A 14,771-nucleotide genomic window follows, 5' to 3' on the forward strand; every position below is an offset into this window, starting at 1 on the left:
CTGGAGGCAGAGGGAGACGCAAGCCCACCCCCAGAGACACACCTCCTCCAACAAGACCTCACTCCTTATCCCTTCCCAAACGGTTCCACCAACTGGGAGTCGAGCATTCAAATATACGACCCTATGGGGACCATTCTCATTGAGACCAGCAGAGTCACGAACACTGTATGAGTTTTTAAAAGGCGTAGGTCTGCTTGGCTCAACAACAGAGTGCTTTTGCAGGCTGGTCAAGACTTGGGGTTCAGTCCCCAGCAATAAACAAAACCATACAGAAATAGAAAAGATGAGAGTTTTGTTTGTTTGTTTTATCTCCAAGACAGAGTTTCTCTGTGTAGCCTTGGCTGTCCTGGAATTTGCTCTGTAGACCAGGCTGACCTCAAACTCACAGAGATCCGCCTGCCTCTGCCTCCCGAATGCTGGGATTAAAGGCATGTGCCATCACCATCCAGCTTATACATTTATCTTTTAATGTGGGGAGACACAGCCAGGGCCACTTGCTTTGTTTGGACTCTGAGGATTTACATATGTGTAACTTCTGGCTTTGTGTTGAGACAGGGTCTCACTGTGTGGTCCGGGCTGGTCTGAAACTTTCAGGGATCCTCTAGTGTTAGCTGCCAGAGTGCTGGGATTACAGGTATGAGACACCCGAACAGCAAGGATGCACCTATTTTTAAATAATGGACTTCTAAAAACTGTGAGATTATAACTGGGGGAAGAATACGGACCGCGGAGCAGAGACACGGCCCGGACTAACCACAGGGGCAGGTTCCAGCAATGTTCAAGACAGATGCCAGGTACTTTGGGGGGCTGGGGGGAGGAGACGTCATCATTTCCACAAAGTAAATAGTCCCCTACTCCCCCACGGGCCCTCCTGTCCCTGCTCGGCCCTGGGCTCCCTCTGTAGTCCCTTCAGCTCCAGACCTCAGTGGAGACCCGCCAGCTCCAGGCTTCTTGGTGTCGCAAATCCTCTCGGACTCAGTTTAGGAAAATGGCCCCGTGAGGTGCACAGTTCCTAACTCCAGCCCAGCTCTCAAACGCCAGCTGTTCTAAGAGTGAGGGACATGCGACACACCCACACTCATCAGGCCACGGCCACCTGTGGAGGTGGGCAGGAAAATGGGCTCTGGGCAGCAGGGAGGGAGCCTCTGGTCCTGGGATGGGGGTTCACAGAAGCAGGCTTCTGGGTAGAATTCTGGCCCATGGAAATGGGGCTAGAGGGAACCCAGGAGGAAAGGTCCAGAGGCCCGGGACAGGGGAGAGAATGGCCAGGACAGAACCCTAGCTATGAGCAGAAACGTCTGGAACATCACACTACAGAGTCTGGTTTACCTCACAGTCAGAAGTTCTGAGTTTTGGATTTCAGGGTACAGTATAAATCTGACTAATTTTCAGACTCTGAGCACATGATTATTTTGGCAAATAAGGGCATTAAAAAAATCAAACCAACGCCTTTAATCCCAGCACTCGGGAGGCAGAGCCAGGTGGATCTTTGTGAGTTCGAGGCCAGCCTGGGCTACCGAGTGAGTTCCAGGACAGGCTCCAAAGCTATCCAGAGAAACCCTGTCTTGGGAAAAAAAAAATCAAACCAAACCCAAGCCACGACTCAGCGTCACTTGCTGCTGACGACCCATCATTCCACAAATGGGCATTCAGCACCCAAAAGGCTGGGCCACAAAACTCAGCCATCCCTCCACCAAAAAAGCCAGGTGGCATCCTTCTCCGACATACATGCGACCTCTGTGCCGTCCTTGCTCTCCTCTGTCCTCGGACAAATGGAAACTGCCTTGTTGAAGGTGGCTGGGAACCGCAGCTGCTGGAACCCGGAGCGACAGGACACACGTGAGAGTTATGCCTGTCTGTGCATCCCTGGAGTGACGTGCATTTCAGATACACAGTGAGATGGAGGCCTTCCTTCTCTCTCCCTCTCTCCTTTCCTTCTAACAGGTTCTTATATAGCCCAGGCTGGCTTTGAACTCATGATCCTCATGCCTCAGCCGCCTGCACACTGGGGTTACGGCCTAAGCCATCAATCCTAAACCACTGCACAGGCTTTTAAGAGATTTTTTTTTTTTTTCTGTAGGAAGGACCCGAATACGTAAGTAGTCTATGAGAACTGGACCCCATCGTCCAGGATTCCCTTTGACCAGCCCAACCTAGACATTGCTGGAGTCCTGCCCTAGTTTGAGAAGCTTCTCCATAGACCGTGGGAGCCGTGAGGCGCTTCACTCATGATTAGCAGTTTTGAGGTTAATAAGGCAGCGTTAGAAAGCAGGTCAGTCTCAAGGAGGCCCCAGCAAGTGCTGGTAGGTGACACACCCATGCACACCCCACCCGCCGGGGAGGCCCTGTACCTCCAGGTCGGAGTTGATGGAGGAGACCTCGGAGGAGCTGCTGCTGGAAGACACTCTGGCCTGGATGACCTGGATGGGAGGGTATGAGGGAGGCTCCTGCAAGGAGGGATCTTCGGTGCTCGTCTGTCCATCACCGGGTAGCCTGGTGCCACTACAGCCTGCCTGCGAGGAGCGAAGGAACAGGGTGAACAGGGACACTTGATTTAATTCCCCTTTAGCACTCAAAGCATGCGTGCACTTTAGTATTCCAAAGGCACCGATGTGTGTGGTGTACTGTTCCTGAATTCCACAAACAGCAGCACACTCCACAGCCTCTTACACATTTTACGTTCCCTTAATGATATACCTCGGATATAGTTCTATATGACAAGCTATGGGGGTTTGTTAAGAGTAGCATTATAGACGTTAGGAGTCCATGTAACCAACCCCTCACGGACGGGTACTCAGGGCTTTGAAATCTCTTGCTTTTCCGGTCTGTGCGGACTCCGGTAAGTCACACCAGTGCAGTGGTTTGCACGAGATGTTCCTGGGAGTCCCAGGCTTTTGAACATTAGGTCCCTCGTTGGTGACACCGGGCAGTCCAGGAGGCGTGGAGTCGTTGGAGGCAGTACTTCAATGGCGGGGAGCTTGGGTACGTTAAGATTCGTGCCATTGACTTGGTTCTCCCCTTTGTGTTTGCAGTTCTGGGTGTGAGCTCTCCGTTTCCAGGGGCCAGCTCCAGCTACCATGTCTGCTGCCTGCTGCCCTCCCTGATACGGACTCTCACTCTCGGGAACTGCAAGGGTAAACACACCACCCTTCATCCTATCAGCGGCCTTGGTCGTGGTGTTTTCTCGAAGCCAACAGAAAAAAAAATAACAAACCCAGCCAGACATCTCGGACTTCTGGGCCCTCAGAGAATCTCTAGGAATTCCTGGATGAAAGGGGGTGTCCATTTGTAACCTGGACAGCTGCAACACCTCCGGCTGAGGATTTACCGACTCACACCAGAGCAGCATGTGAAGGGATTGGCGGGAGGATTGGGAGACCCTGGAAGAAGGTCTGTGGACTGGGATCTGTCCGTCATCCATCTATCTGCAACCTCCCTAGCCCGTCCATCTATCCCTACACAGAGCACAGGGGCTGGGGTGGAGGGGTGGAGAGAGTCTCCCTAGCGGTCAGAAAAGCTCCATCTGCTGGACTTTCAGAACCATGCAGCATTCTGGGTTTTGGCCAGGGTGTGGAGGATGCCCTCAATTCCAGCACTAGGGAGGCGGAGGCAGGAGGATCAGCAGTGCCAGGTTGTCCTCATCTACATAGTGAGTTCCAGGGAAGACTGGCTTACAAGGGACTCTCCCTTTGAATAACAACAACAAAAACAACAACAACAACAACAACAACAATAAATAGGCTCGGGTTTGTGATGGCGAAGGTGGTGGGATGTACTGAGGAGGAACTGCCAGGAGGATTGTGAGTTCAAGGCCAGCCTGGGCTGCACACTGGGTCTAACAACACGAATCTACAGGTAAGGGTGCCTGCCACCTAGCCTGGTGACCTGAGTTGGATCCCCCAGAAGCCGCATGGTGGAAAGGACAGAAGTGACTCCTCTATGCCGCGTGCCCAACGATGACAGCCGCAATCAAAGCTTTCTGAAAGGTCATCTGTTAACCGACTGAGTCACCGCCAAAGGCAATGTGTCCCCTTCGGGTCTCGGTTTCGCAGCCAAATCAACGAGGTTGGTGATCTCAGCAACAACAGAGGGACCCGATGTAAACGCTCTGGCCCCATCGTGAGGGCTCAGTCCTAGGTGGACAGCATACAGCATTCCATGTGCGTCAGTGGGACAGGTGGAGAAATCCACCAGGGGGCAAAGGCGGTGTTCCGGAGGCAGCCCTGGAACACGGGTAAGGTGCCACCCTGCTGCCCCCAGGAGGAGGGAGCTGAAATAGAAACCCGTGGGTGGAGCCGGGAAGCAGGTGGCTCCCGGGCAACAGAATAAATTCTAAAATTTCCCGGGGCAGATTATACACCCCGATCAAGAGACGAACAAGGGATTTCAAACCTGCCCACTGAGGGTGGAGCTGTTGGTCCACATGGCCTCGGCCCTTCTCGCCCCCTGGTGGACACAGGTGGAAGAGGCTGGGTGAACGGCCCTGGTGGTTGGGATTGGAGGGGGGGGGAGAAGGAGGGAGTCGCACGCCCCTTGCGCGTGGGTAGGGGTTGCGGGCACGGGTCGTAGGGAGGGCGGTTCCCTAGTATCGACCCTGCGACCCTGAGGCATGACGTGGCTGAAGGTGAACACAGTTCCACACTATTTCCTTTTCTGTAATGCTGGCGATGGAACCCAGGGCAGAAGCGAGTCCCAGCCCAGATCCCACCCCAGAGAGGCTCCGGCATTTTTTTTCCCTTAGTGCTGTGATTTAAAAACCATTGCTCAGCCGGGTGGAGGTGGCGCACGCCTTTAATCCCAGCACTCGAGAGGCAGAGCCAGGCGGATCTCTGTGAGTTCGAGGCCAGCCTGGGCTACAGAGTGAGATCCAGGAAAGGCACCAAAGCTACACAGAGAAACCCTGTCTTGAAAAACCAAAAAAAAAAAAAAAAAAAAAAAAAAAAAAAAAAAAAAAAAACATTGCTCCCGAGGGCCCCTCCGTCCTTCCCTCCCACCCCTCTGCTTCCCCCTGGTCAGAAAAATGCTTTCATGGCTGAAGTAGGCTCCTCAATGTAAATTGGTGCATTGATTGTCTCTGAACTTCATCACAGGCAGAAGGAGTCACCAACCAGGAACCCGGCAAAGGGTCAAGCCTAGCTGTCAGGTGCCAAGTCCTCTGAGCACCCGTGTCCACCACGTAGTGGCGCAGGGGCCACACCACTGAGCTATATGGTCAAAATGCACCTGTACCGAGGGCCCATGACCTGCACGTTATAGGCTCCAGGAGAAAGCCAGGCGAGAGAGGGCCAGGGCAGAAAAGTCAAACAGTGACCAGGGCTTTGCTGAGAAACCCCAGAACGAAGAGAATCATGGGAGAGGACAGAGCAGTGGGGGTGATTTCTCCCTGGGGGTTGGGGAGGCCTGGGGGTCGGGGGGATGCCCAGGTTGCAGTCTGAGGGAGAAACAGAGAAGGAGAGAGGCCTGCGCAGCGGGAGAGAAGGAAAGCAGGCTGGAGGGCAGGGAGCACTGAGCGGGTTCTGAGTGGCAGGAAGGGGCCAGGACCTGGGCGGCCTGGAGTCCCTGGAAGGAGTTTTTTAGATTTTACTTTGTGTGAAAGAGAAAGCCAGAGAAGTGTTTTAAACGAAGACAGGTTAAGATGTAAGTTATGGGGGCTGGAGAGATGGCTCAGTAGTTAAGGGCACTTGTTGCTTTTGCAGGGGCCCCAGGTTCAGATCCCAGCACCTGCATAGTGGCTCACCACTGCCCCATACCTCCAGCTCCAAGGGGATCTGACACCCTCTTCTGACCTCATAGGCTCCTGCACACATGTGGTGCACATACATACCTCGGATGCACACGCACGCACACACACACACAAAATAATGAATAAAAATTCGAAAATGTAAGTTATGTCTGTAAAGAGCTTTCCTGCCTGCCTGGTCTGTTGGCACACACCTCCAACCCCCGTGTCTGAGGCAGGAGGAGCTGAGTTTCAGGACCGCTTCCCTTACAGAGCTGTCTCAAATAAACAAACAACAACCACCACCAAACCAAACTAAAACAAATAAAACGACAACAACAGCAAAAACCCGAGCAAACCAAAAGCAGAGCAAACACAACCCTGATGGCTGCGGGCGTAGATGTCAGGGCGGTACAGGAGTGGCAGTCGAGAGGAGCCCGTGGACAACTGTTTGCCTTAAGAACTCCCCCCCACCCCCTTTTTTGAGACAGTATCTATATGCAGCCTTAAGAGCCCCCCATCCCCCCCCTTTTTTTTGAGACAGTGTCTGTGCAGCCTGGGTTTCGATACAGAGCCCAGACTTTATTTTGCTTTGTTTGTTGCAGGGTTTCATTGTACTTCAGGTGTTGAACTCACTGTGTAGGTTGACTCTGGACTTGGAGCAATCCTCTGCCTCACCTCTCCAGTACGGGACTACAGGTTTCATTAGCTATTTTAAAAGAAGCATTTGCAGAACCAGCAAAAGGACCGAGTGGGAAGGGGACGGAGCAAGGGGAAGAGAGGGGAACCTGGGAATCTGCATAGATGGGGACACCACTTCCTGTGATGCAGAAGGAGCCCATTTGCGCAGGGAAAGCCTGAGCTCCACATGGATGTAGTAAGAATGTGATGCCGCGTGGTGCTGTGAACAGGCACCTGGGCGTCTGGGACCGGAAGTAAGGGGAGAGGAACAGATGCATCCTGGGAGTCAGCATGAGTTAGGAGTGAGCCGTGGAGCTGGGGTCTGTAAGAGCGCACTAAGAGGAGGGAGCACTCCCTGACAGGGTTGAGACAATCCCACCCTAAGGGCAAGCTAACCATGAGTGAGTATTGAAGCTGGCAGGAAACAGTGTTGGGACCGGAGAGTCAGCACCAGAGGCCAAGTGAGTCTCAGAGAGAAATGACGAGGATTCAGCAACTTGGAAGTCATTGGTGAGCTGGCCTAGAAACCTGACAGCAGTGGGCTGATGGGGTGACCTTCCCATCGTCTCTTTCCCAGCCCTCTCCCTCTAGAAGACTGAGAAGATAGGCCGGAGTCCTGCAGCCCCTTACGAACTCCACTTCTAACTCTCTGCTTTCCCGTCTACTCCAGCCTTAGCCAAAGCCTCACCTCCTCTTCTCAAGACTCACAGTGACCATTGCTGACCGCCAACTTCTAGTCACTTCTTCCTGCCTATCTGCCACCTAAAGATAGTTCAAACATGCACAGGCGACCTTGAACTTAGACCCAAAGCCTCCTCTCCAGCTGGATACTGGACTGACAGCTGGATACCACACCTGGTGATCTGACACCCCTGTCACCTCTCCATCTTTCACATGCACTCATTCTGCGAGGGACCAAAACATCTCTTTGGCACATATACTTTAAATGAAAGACAAGTAAAAACCAGGAGAAACTCTTTGCCATATCTTAGCCGCCAAAAAAGCAGTCATCCCCCAGAATGGGGTCTCCTTCCAGGACCACCATGCCCAGTGATACTCAGGGTGCTCCAAGTCCCTTATGTAGAATGGTGCTGGGTTTGGAAGGTCTCTGTGAGTTCAAGGTCAGTCTGGTCTATGTAGCAAGTTTCAGGCCAGCTAGAGCTACATAGTAAGCTAAGAACCCATCTCAAGGGGAGGGGAGAGGGAGGGAAAAAAAAGAAAAAAAAAAACAAAACAAAACAGGAAAAGAAAATAGCAAGATGAACAGCAGCCCCAAATGAACCGAAGCCCTCAAAGTAAGACCTAGAACTCTGAAATTATTAGAGGAAAAGGGGTAAAATATTTTAAGATTCAGGCATAGGCATGAATTTTCTGAACAGGACTCCAGCGGCTCAGGAGTTGATAAACGAAACCTCATGAAATTAAAAAGCTGTGAACTGCAGTGGAAATAACTCATCAAATAAGAGAGCCTACTGAAGGGGGGGAAATCTTTGCTAGCTGACATTGCTTTCTGGACTATACCATAATAATATTAACAATCTATCCATCGAACATTAACACCTAGAATATGCAAAGGACTGAAAAATACTGAACGACAAGAAACCAATCAACTTAATAAATAGTCTAGTGAAACTTACAGTCCACAAAAGATGAAATATAAGGGATCAATAAGCATACAAAAAGCGTTCAACCTCACTACCTATCAGAAAAATCTTAATTAGAAACTATGTGGAAATTCTCTCTCACCCCAGTCAGAATGGCAGTCATTAAGAACAGGTCGAAGGAGATGGCTCAGTGCCTGGGAGCACACGATGCTCTTCTAGAGGACCTGAGTTCAGATCCAAGACCCACATCACATGGCTCGCAACTGCCTGTAACTCTAGCTCCAACATCCTCTCTGGCCTACACATACAGACACACACACACACACACAGACAGAATGAAAAAGAAGACAAAAAATGCTGATAAAAACACGGACATAAGGGGATCCTTACACATTTCCTGGTGGCAATATAAACTAATCTAGCCCCCAGGAAGTCAGTATGGGGGAGTCTCACAAAGCTAAAAATATATCTAACACATAACCCAGCTAGCACTCCTAGGTACGAACCTGAAGGACTTCTCCTAGTCAATGTGTCACAGAGACACCCACACATCAGTGCTCACTGCGACACTATGTGCAGTAGCTAAGCTATGGAACCAACCCAGGTATCCAGCGACCGAAGAATAAGTAGACAGCGTAGCTCACACACACAATGGAATGGACTTAAAGAAAAACACCGCCAGGCCATTTGCGGGAAAGTAGATCCGACTCCAGAGAGTCACATTAAGAGAATTCCATCAGTCTCAGAAAGGTAAGTTATTACCTGTGGTCCCTTGATTTTAGGCCAGACACGGTTGTGTCAGTGTCTATGACACGAGCCTAGAAGTGAAACTGGCTGTGGTGGTCTGGATATGCACGGCCCCCATAAATCCATGTGTTTGAATGCGTGGCCCACAGGGAGAGGCACTGTTAGGAGTGTGGCCTTGTGAAGTAGGTGGGACCTTGTTGGAGGAAGTGTGTCACTGTGGGAGGTAGGCTTTGAGGTCGTGTAAACTCAAGTCTGGCCAGTAGGACAGAGACTCCTGCTTCCTGGGGACCAAGATGGAGAGCTCTCAGCTCCTTCTCCAGCTCCGTGTCTGCCTGCACACCGCCATGTCCCACCATGATGATAATGGACTGAACCTCAGAGCTGTAAGCCACCCCCATTAAATGTTTTCCTTTATAAGCGTTGCCGAGGGCCTGGTGTCTCTTCACAGCAACAGAAACCCTGACTAAGACACTGTCAGAGAAAACCAAGTGAACTAAAGGGAAGGGAGAGAGGGGAGGAGGCAGAGAGGAAAGAGCCAGGAAGCAGGGTTGGCGTGATGGCTAACACCGACTGTCACCTTGACAGGACCGAGAGTCACCTAGGAGACCAGCCTCTCGGTAAGCACGTGAAGAGCAGATCAGTTTAATGGGAAGACCCATCCTAAGAGTGGACTTCACTGTTCCCGAGGCCGGGTCCTAAAGCTGGGTACAAGCACCCATCTTCCCCTGCTTCCCGCCTGTGGATACCATGTGACCCGTCGCCTCAGGCTCCCCACCATGATGGACTGTACCCTCGAACTGTGATCCCAAATAAGCCCGTCTCCCTGAAGTTTATTTTGTCTGAAGAGTGCATCAAGTACTGATACATTGGGTGGGGAACACACAGTAGACATACAGCGTTCATAAGCATGCATACAGTTTACACGGGTACGAAAATATCTTCAGGTAACAAGGAACCACATATGATGAACAGATACAATGAAAAAACATTTAAATGAATAAAAACTAAAATCTTAAAAAGAGGCCAACTGTATACATTTTCCTTTCTGTGCTTGGTAATTCACATTTGTAAACGAAACCCATTTTTTTCCCTACCAGGTAAGCCACATCCAGACACAGCTGTTGTCTGTCACCTGAGTCACACAAAAGGAGCCACACTTCCCCTCCCCTCTCCTTTCCTAATTCGCCTTCTGACCCCACAAGCTCTAGGCCTTTTCCCTGAGCCTGAGATGGGTTAGAAGCCTCAACCATCTGGAGACTTTCTCGGACCCCATTTTTCTCCGTGAACACCCTTGTAGAGGTAACTAAACGGTTTCTTTCTCTTTCATCAGTCCCCAGCCATGGGCCCTAAGAGAGCAGAGGGCAAAGGACTTCTCCTCCCACGGGCTCCCCTCCACCACAACTCTGGAGAACTCTAAACAGACCCCAGCAGCTGAAGTACCACCTCTTCCAGGAAGCCTTCCAGGGCTGCTTTCTTCTCACCATCTGGATACCCAGCACCACTCACCTGCTGCACAGGCTCAACAGTCAGCTCCATGTAGCGGCTGATGGCTGTCATTGTCCTCAGCGGCTTGCAGTGTGACAGGCTGGTGAGAGGCACCCAGTCGGGGTTCTTAACAGAAACAGAAACAGAGAGGCAACAAGGAGAAATTGTAAAGCCGGGAGGCACCTTCTGAAAGGAAGGTCTCATTTTATTCAAAGGAGCCCTTAAGCCAGACCTTTGAACCTGAACTCAGGGGGCAGCGGCAGGTGGATCTCCGCGAGTTTGAGGCCAGCCTGATCCACACAGCGGGGTTTAGGCCAGCCGGGGATACACAGTGAGACCCTGCCTCAGGAAAAGCAGTTTCCTCGAGATCTCTGTGTACACAGAATCTGGGGGCCACCACAGCAGGCACTGGGGGCAGTCTGATCCGAATAGTGACTCAGACTTGATGGGACCTTAGGAAAGCTTGCTAGAGGCCACCTTGGCTTCAGAGTAGGGACATTTGGTCCAGGGACCACGATCTGAGGACTTTGACTGTTACCAGGTGTGTTCAATCCACAGCTCGCCCGCCACACGGCAACTATGACTGAATAGAGCCCAACCCAAGATCACGACCTTACTCAAAACACGGTTAGATTTATTTTTGCTTTTTTTGGTAACAACTGTGTGACTCTCAAGCGTGAACTTTGTGGATGACAATGCCAAAATAGTGCACACACCTCCGAGGACCGTGGCAGACACGCAGAGGCTTCTCCCTGTCTGTCCAGAGTCACACAGACCTCTGTACTATGAGCAACCTGGTGAGGCACAATTTTGCCACGGTTGCTAGAGTGAAGGGAGTAATTGCCCCTGGGGTCTTCCTGCAAACTCAGATCCAAGAGCCTAAATGGCCCACCTCCTTTTTGTTATATACACACCAGTCCCTTCCATTTTGCCAGCTCAGGCTACCCTGTTGAGTCTAGAATGTTCTGTGGAGCAGTTTTACTTTTCATTTTTTCACTCACCCTTTCTTTTCCCATTTCCCAGTCCTTTTAGTAAAGAAATTCCAGCCTCCTTCATGTCTGTGCTCTGTAAAAGGGACCCTAGGAGCTGGTGACACCTCTTTAGTCCCCCCAAAATCCGTAAATGGGAGCTGCTTATCTTAAACTTCCTATGAGTGTCCACAATGACTTAGAAAGACGGCTTTTTGATGAGGACAAGCTGCCTCAGTTAGGGTCCGGATGAGGACAAGCTGCCTCAGGTAGGGTCCGTTCCAGTTACTCATGGACGTCACCGGTCTGGATCAAACAGAAAGAGGCAGGAGGCTGGGGGTGCAGGGCAGAGATGGTGTCGTCTGGTGGGCAGAAGGCCCCGGTCCATCCCCAGGCCTGCAAAACCAAGACGACAAACACGTGCCCCAGACGTATCGACTCTCACTAGTGGTGACTCATAGCTGTAAATGTGGGACACCATCACAAGCGACTTCCCCAGACGAGCATTAGCAAGCCCAGCCTCCAAGCCGGGAGAGTTAAACTGCAGCGGCCTCAAGTCCAAGTGGGCCCTTGTGACCTGGGACAGTTTTCCAGAAACAGCGTCACACAGATGTGCAAAGGCGGGGATGAGCATTGATTGAGCGTGCTCCGGGGTTGACCGGAGGAGGCAACGACATAAAGACGCACGGGGAAAAGGGGGAGCAAACTGATGAAGAGTGGAAAAGCCCACGCTGTTTGAAAACGAAGACACTGACTTAGGCAGTGTGTGAGTGTGTGTGTGTGTGTCTGTAAATGAGTTAGTTGGGTAACACGAGTGACTATTTGACTATCCAACTGCACAGCTACAAGAACGCCTGGAGTAACAACAACAACAACAACAACAAATAAAAGAGTTCTTGGAACCGGGAAAATGGAGGATCCCATTGCATTCAGGATCATGTGAGCTTTGGACACTGAAAGCAGTTTCTTTTCTTCTCTCTCTCTCTCTCTCAAGCAGTTTCTTTTCCTCTCTCTCTCTCTCTCTCTCTCTCTCTCTCTCTTTTTTTGGTTTTTCGAGACAGGGTTTCTCTTTGTAGCTTTGTGCCTTTCCTGGATCTCACTCTGTAGACCAAGCTGGCCTCGAACTCACAGAGATCCACCTGCCCCTGCCTCCCGAGTGCTGGGATTAAAGGCGTGCGCCACCACCGCCCGGCGTAAAAGCAGTCTCTTTAAGAGACCAAGCCTGGAAAGAAGTCACTGTACCCAGTACTTCCCACCTCTGTGCACCCAGCCATCAAAACAGACATTTTCTACCCAGAGAGACCTTGTCTTCAGTCCCGGCCTCCTGACTTTCTTCTTCTCTCTCTGCGCAGGTCAAAAGGGCTTGCGTGTCCGGGCCCTCTCTGACTTCAGCAGCAAATCCGAAGGCTCCTCTCATCTTGCTCTTGATCACACAGGACAGAAAGATGATCTGAGACGCGGAAGTTAAGGTAAACGGAAGCGGAGAATTTCAGCCTCTAGGGGGTGCTCTTCACACCCTTCTGCCCCAGCAGCCGGCCCTGGTCCCTTCCTGGGATGATCCTGTCCCAGGCGGACAGAGCACATCTTGGAAGCCCCGGCCTGATCAATTTTTCTCTGTCTTTCTGTGCCCTGCTAAATGCTTGGGAGGCAGAAACATTCGAAAACCGTCTTTCCTCGGGGCATGCCTCACAGTGACCACATGAGCAGTGGTGGAAAACACATGTGGTCCACATGAAAAAACAGGCTTATTTGAAAGGAGACCCAAAATGGGCCTTCACACAATGCCTGGCGCCCTTAAAAGGGAAGACATGCAGAGATCTACCAAAGAACACACTTCCAAGGCTAAGGCGGGAGGATCTGGTGGGATTCAAGGCTAGCCTTAGCTACCTTCCAAGAACTTGTCTCATAAAGGAAAACCCCTATAATAAAGCGGCAGCTAGAGAATTCTGGAGGTGACAGGTAATCAGAAGGGACGAGCGCAGCTTCTCGGGCGGAGCCTTAAGAGTGGGCCCGCTTTGGTCTTAGACTTCTGGGTGATTTACACTCTCCCACCACCACCAGAGCGGGGTCACATTCGGAGGCTGTCACCACCACCACCGCCACCAGCCTCCTCCAGCCCACCAGCTCAGCTCCCCTTGCCCTTGAAACACTCACGCAAGGACACCCGGGTGACAGTACATCAGGCTGTGCCCCTGGGGCCCCAGGAGCGGGCTCAGCAGCCCCTGACTGGAGGCGGCACTGATCACCTTTGATCTCTGCACCAGCAGAAGAGGATAGAGCAGAAGGACCCTGATTGGCAGGCCAGCCTGCCAAGCCCTCTCAGAAAGGCCTAGTGGGGGAAGAAAAGAAACAGACTGCCCCCCCCCCCGAGAGGGCAGGATCCCCCCCCCCCCGAGAGGGCAGGATCCTGGGAGAGGTGGATGCCTGGTAGGAAGCAGAATCGAGCCTGGAGCCCCTGGAGCCGGGGCCTTGGACCCCCAAGGCTCAGAGTCTTCCCACTTCCCTTGCTCTGGGCAAGAGAATTGTCTTTGAACTAAGAAAGCCCGTGAACTGCAGATCATTGCCCTGGTGCCTGCCTGTCCCAGGCTTAAAATCACTGGGCTGCTGGACCACATGCTACCTAAGCAAGACCAAAAGAGGCCAGGGCAGGCGGGAGGTAGGACAAAGCCCCTGGCTGCAGGCGATCCAGACTCAAACAGTCTCTGGGATACAGCGAGGTCCAGTGCAGCTCGGCCCAGAGAAATCAGGAACCAGGGTGTGGCCTGGAGGAGGTACTCAGGCTGCCGGTCGTGGGCCACGATGGCCGAGGCGTAGAGGAGGCCAGCCAGAGCGGACAGGAACCGAGCCCACAAGTGGATGTAGGAGAGCGACTTCCCCCGACACTGTGCATAGAGAAGAGGGGCTGGGCAGGCGGACACTGGATCCGAAGACCCCAGCTCTCGGTGGCCTATGGCATAGCCCGCTACCAGAGGCCACTCACAAAGGGCGCTCCGCCCGTTGGGCATCTAGCTATTGTTCATGCTGCTACCTTTGCCTGGCAAACCCTACTCATTCCTCAGAATCTGGCTTGACCTTAACACCGGACACCTTTCCTTACTGTGTCCACCCTATGGGGCTCTGGTTCTTTTCTGGACCCGGTCATGCCTGGGGGACTCCTGGGGGACAGACCAGTGACCCTCCTGCCCGTGGGTACCAGCTGGGGACAATGAGGGAGACTGAGTTGTAAAGAGCCACTGCCCAGCAGCTTTCCCGCTGGGGAACCTCACCACACAGGGAGATCAAGGGACTGAGAGATGACCTTCTGGAGGTTGTGAAGCCAACAGGATGTTGTGAGAGAATGAACAGCAGAGATATTGGCTCACAAACAAGGAACACGTGCGATGTTTCATGTAAGGAGTCTCGGTAGGCACAAAGTCACTTTACAGCCCGTGGCTCAGCAGGTAAAGACACCCGCTGTTGGCGACTTAGGTTGGATCCTGGCACCCACACTGTACGAAGAATCGACTCCTGCAAGTTGTCCCCTGATCATAACACCCTAGCCATGTGCCATGTGCCAGATCTCCAACC

General features: G+C 52.1%; 1 protein-coding gene across 2 annotated transcripts in view; it reads right to left on the reverse strand.

Moving 5' to 3' along the window:
* The window catches only part of Tmem44 (transmembrane protein 44), a 33,986-nt gene that overhangs the window by 10,664 nt on the left and 8,551 nt on the right, over positions 1–14,771 (reverse strand). For both annotated transcript variants that reach the window (XM_015993309.3, XM_006974569.4), the window contains exons 6-9: positions 13,916–14,086; positions 12,508–12,654; positions 10,258–10,362; positions 2,352–2,513 (exon numbers count right to left, since the gene is read on the reverse strand). In XM_015993309.3, coding sequence (XP_015848795.1) covers positions 2,352–2,513; positions 10,258–10,362; positions 12,508–12,654; positions 13,916–14,086 — 585 coding nt within the window. The remainder of the gene's footprint in view (positions 1–2,351; positions 2,514–10,257; positions 10,363–12,507; positions 12,655–13,915; positions 14,087–14,771) is intronic.

Source organism: Peromyscus maniculatus, chromosome 12 (assembly GCF_049852395.1).
Source record: "Peromyscus maniculatus bairdii isolate BWxNUB_F1_BW_parent chromosome 12, HU_Pman_BW_mat_3.1, whole genome shotgun sequence".
NCBI lineage: Eukaryota > Metazoa > Chordata > Mammalia > Rodentia > Cricetidae > Peromyscus > Peromyscus maniculatus.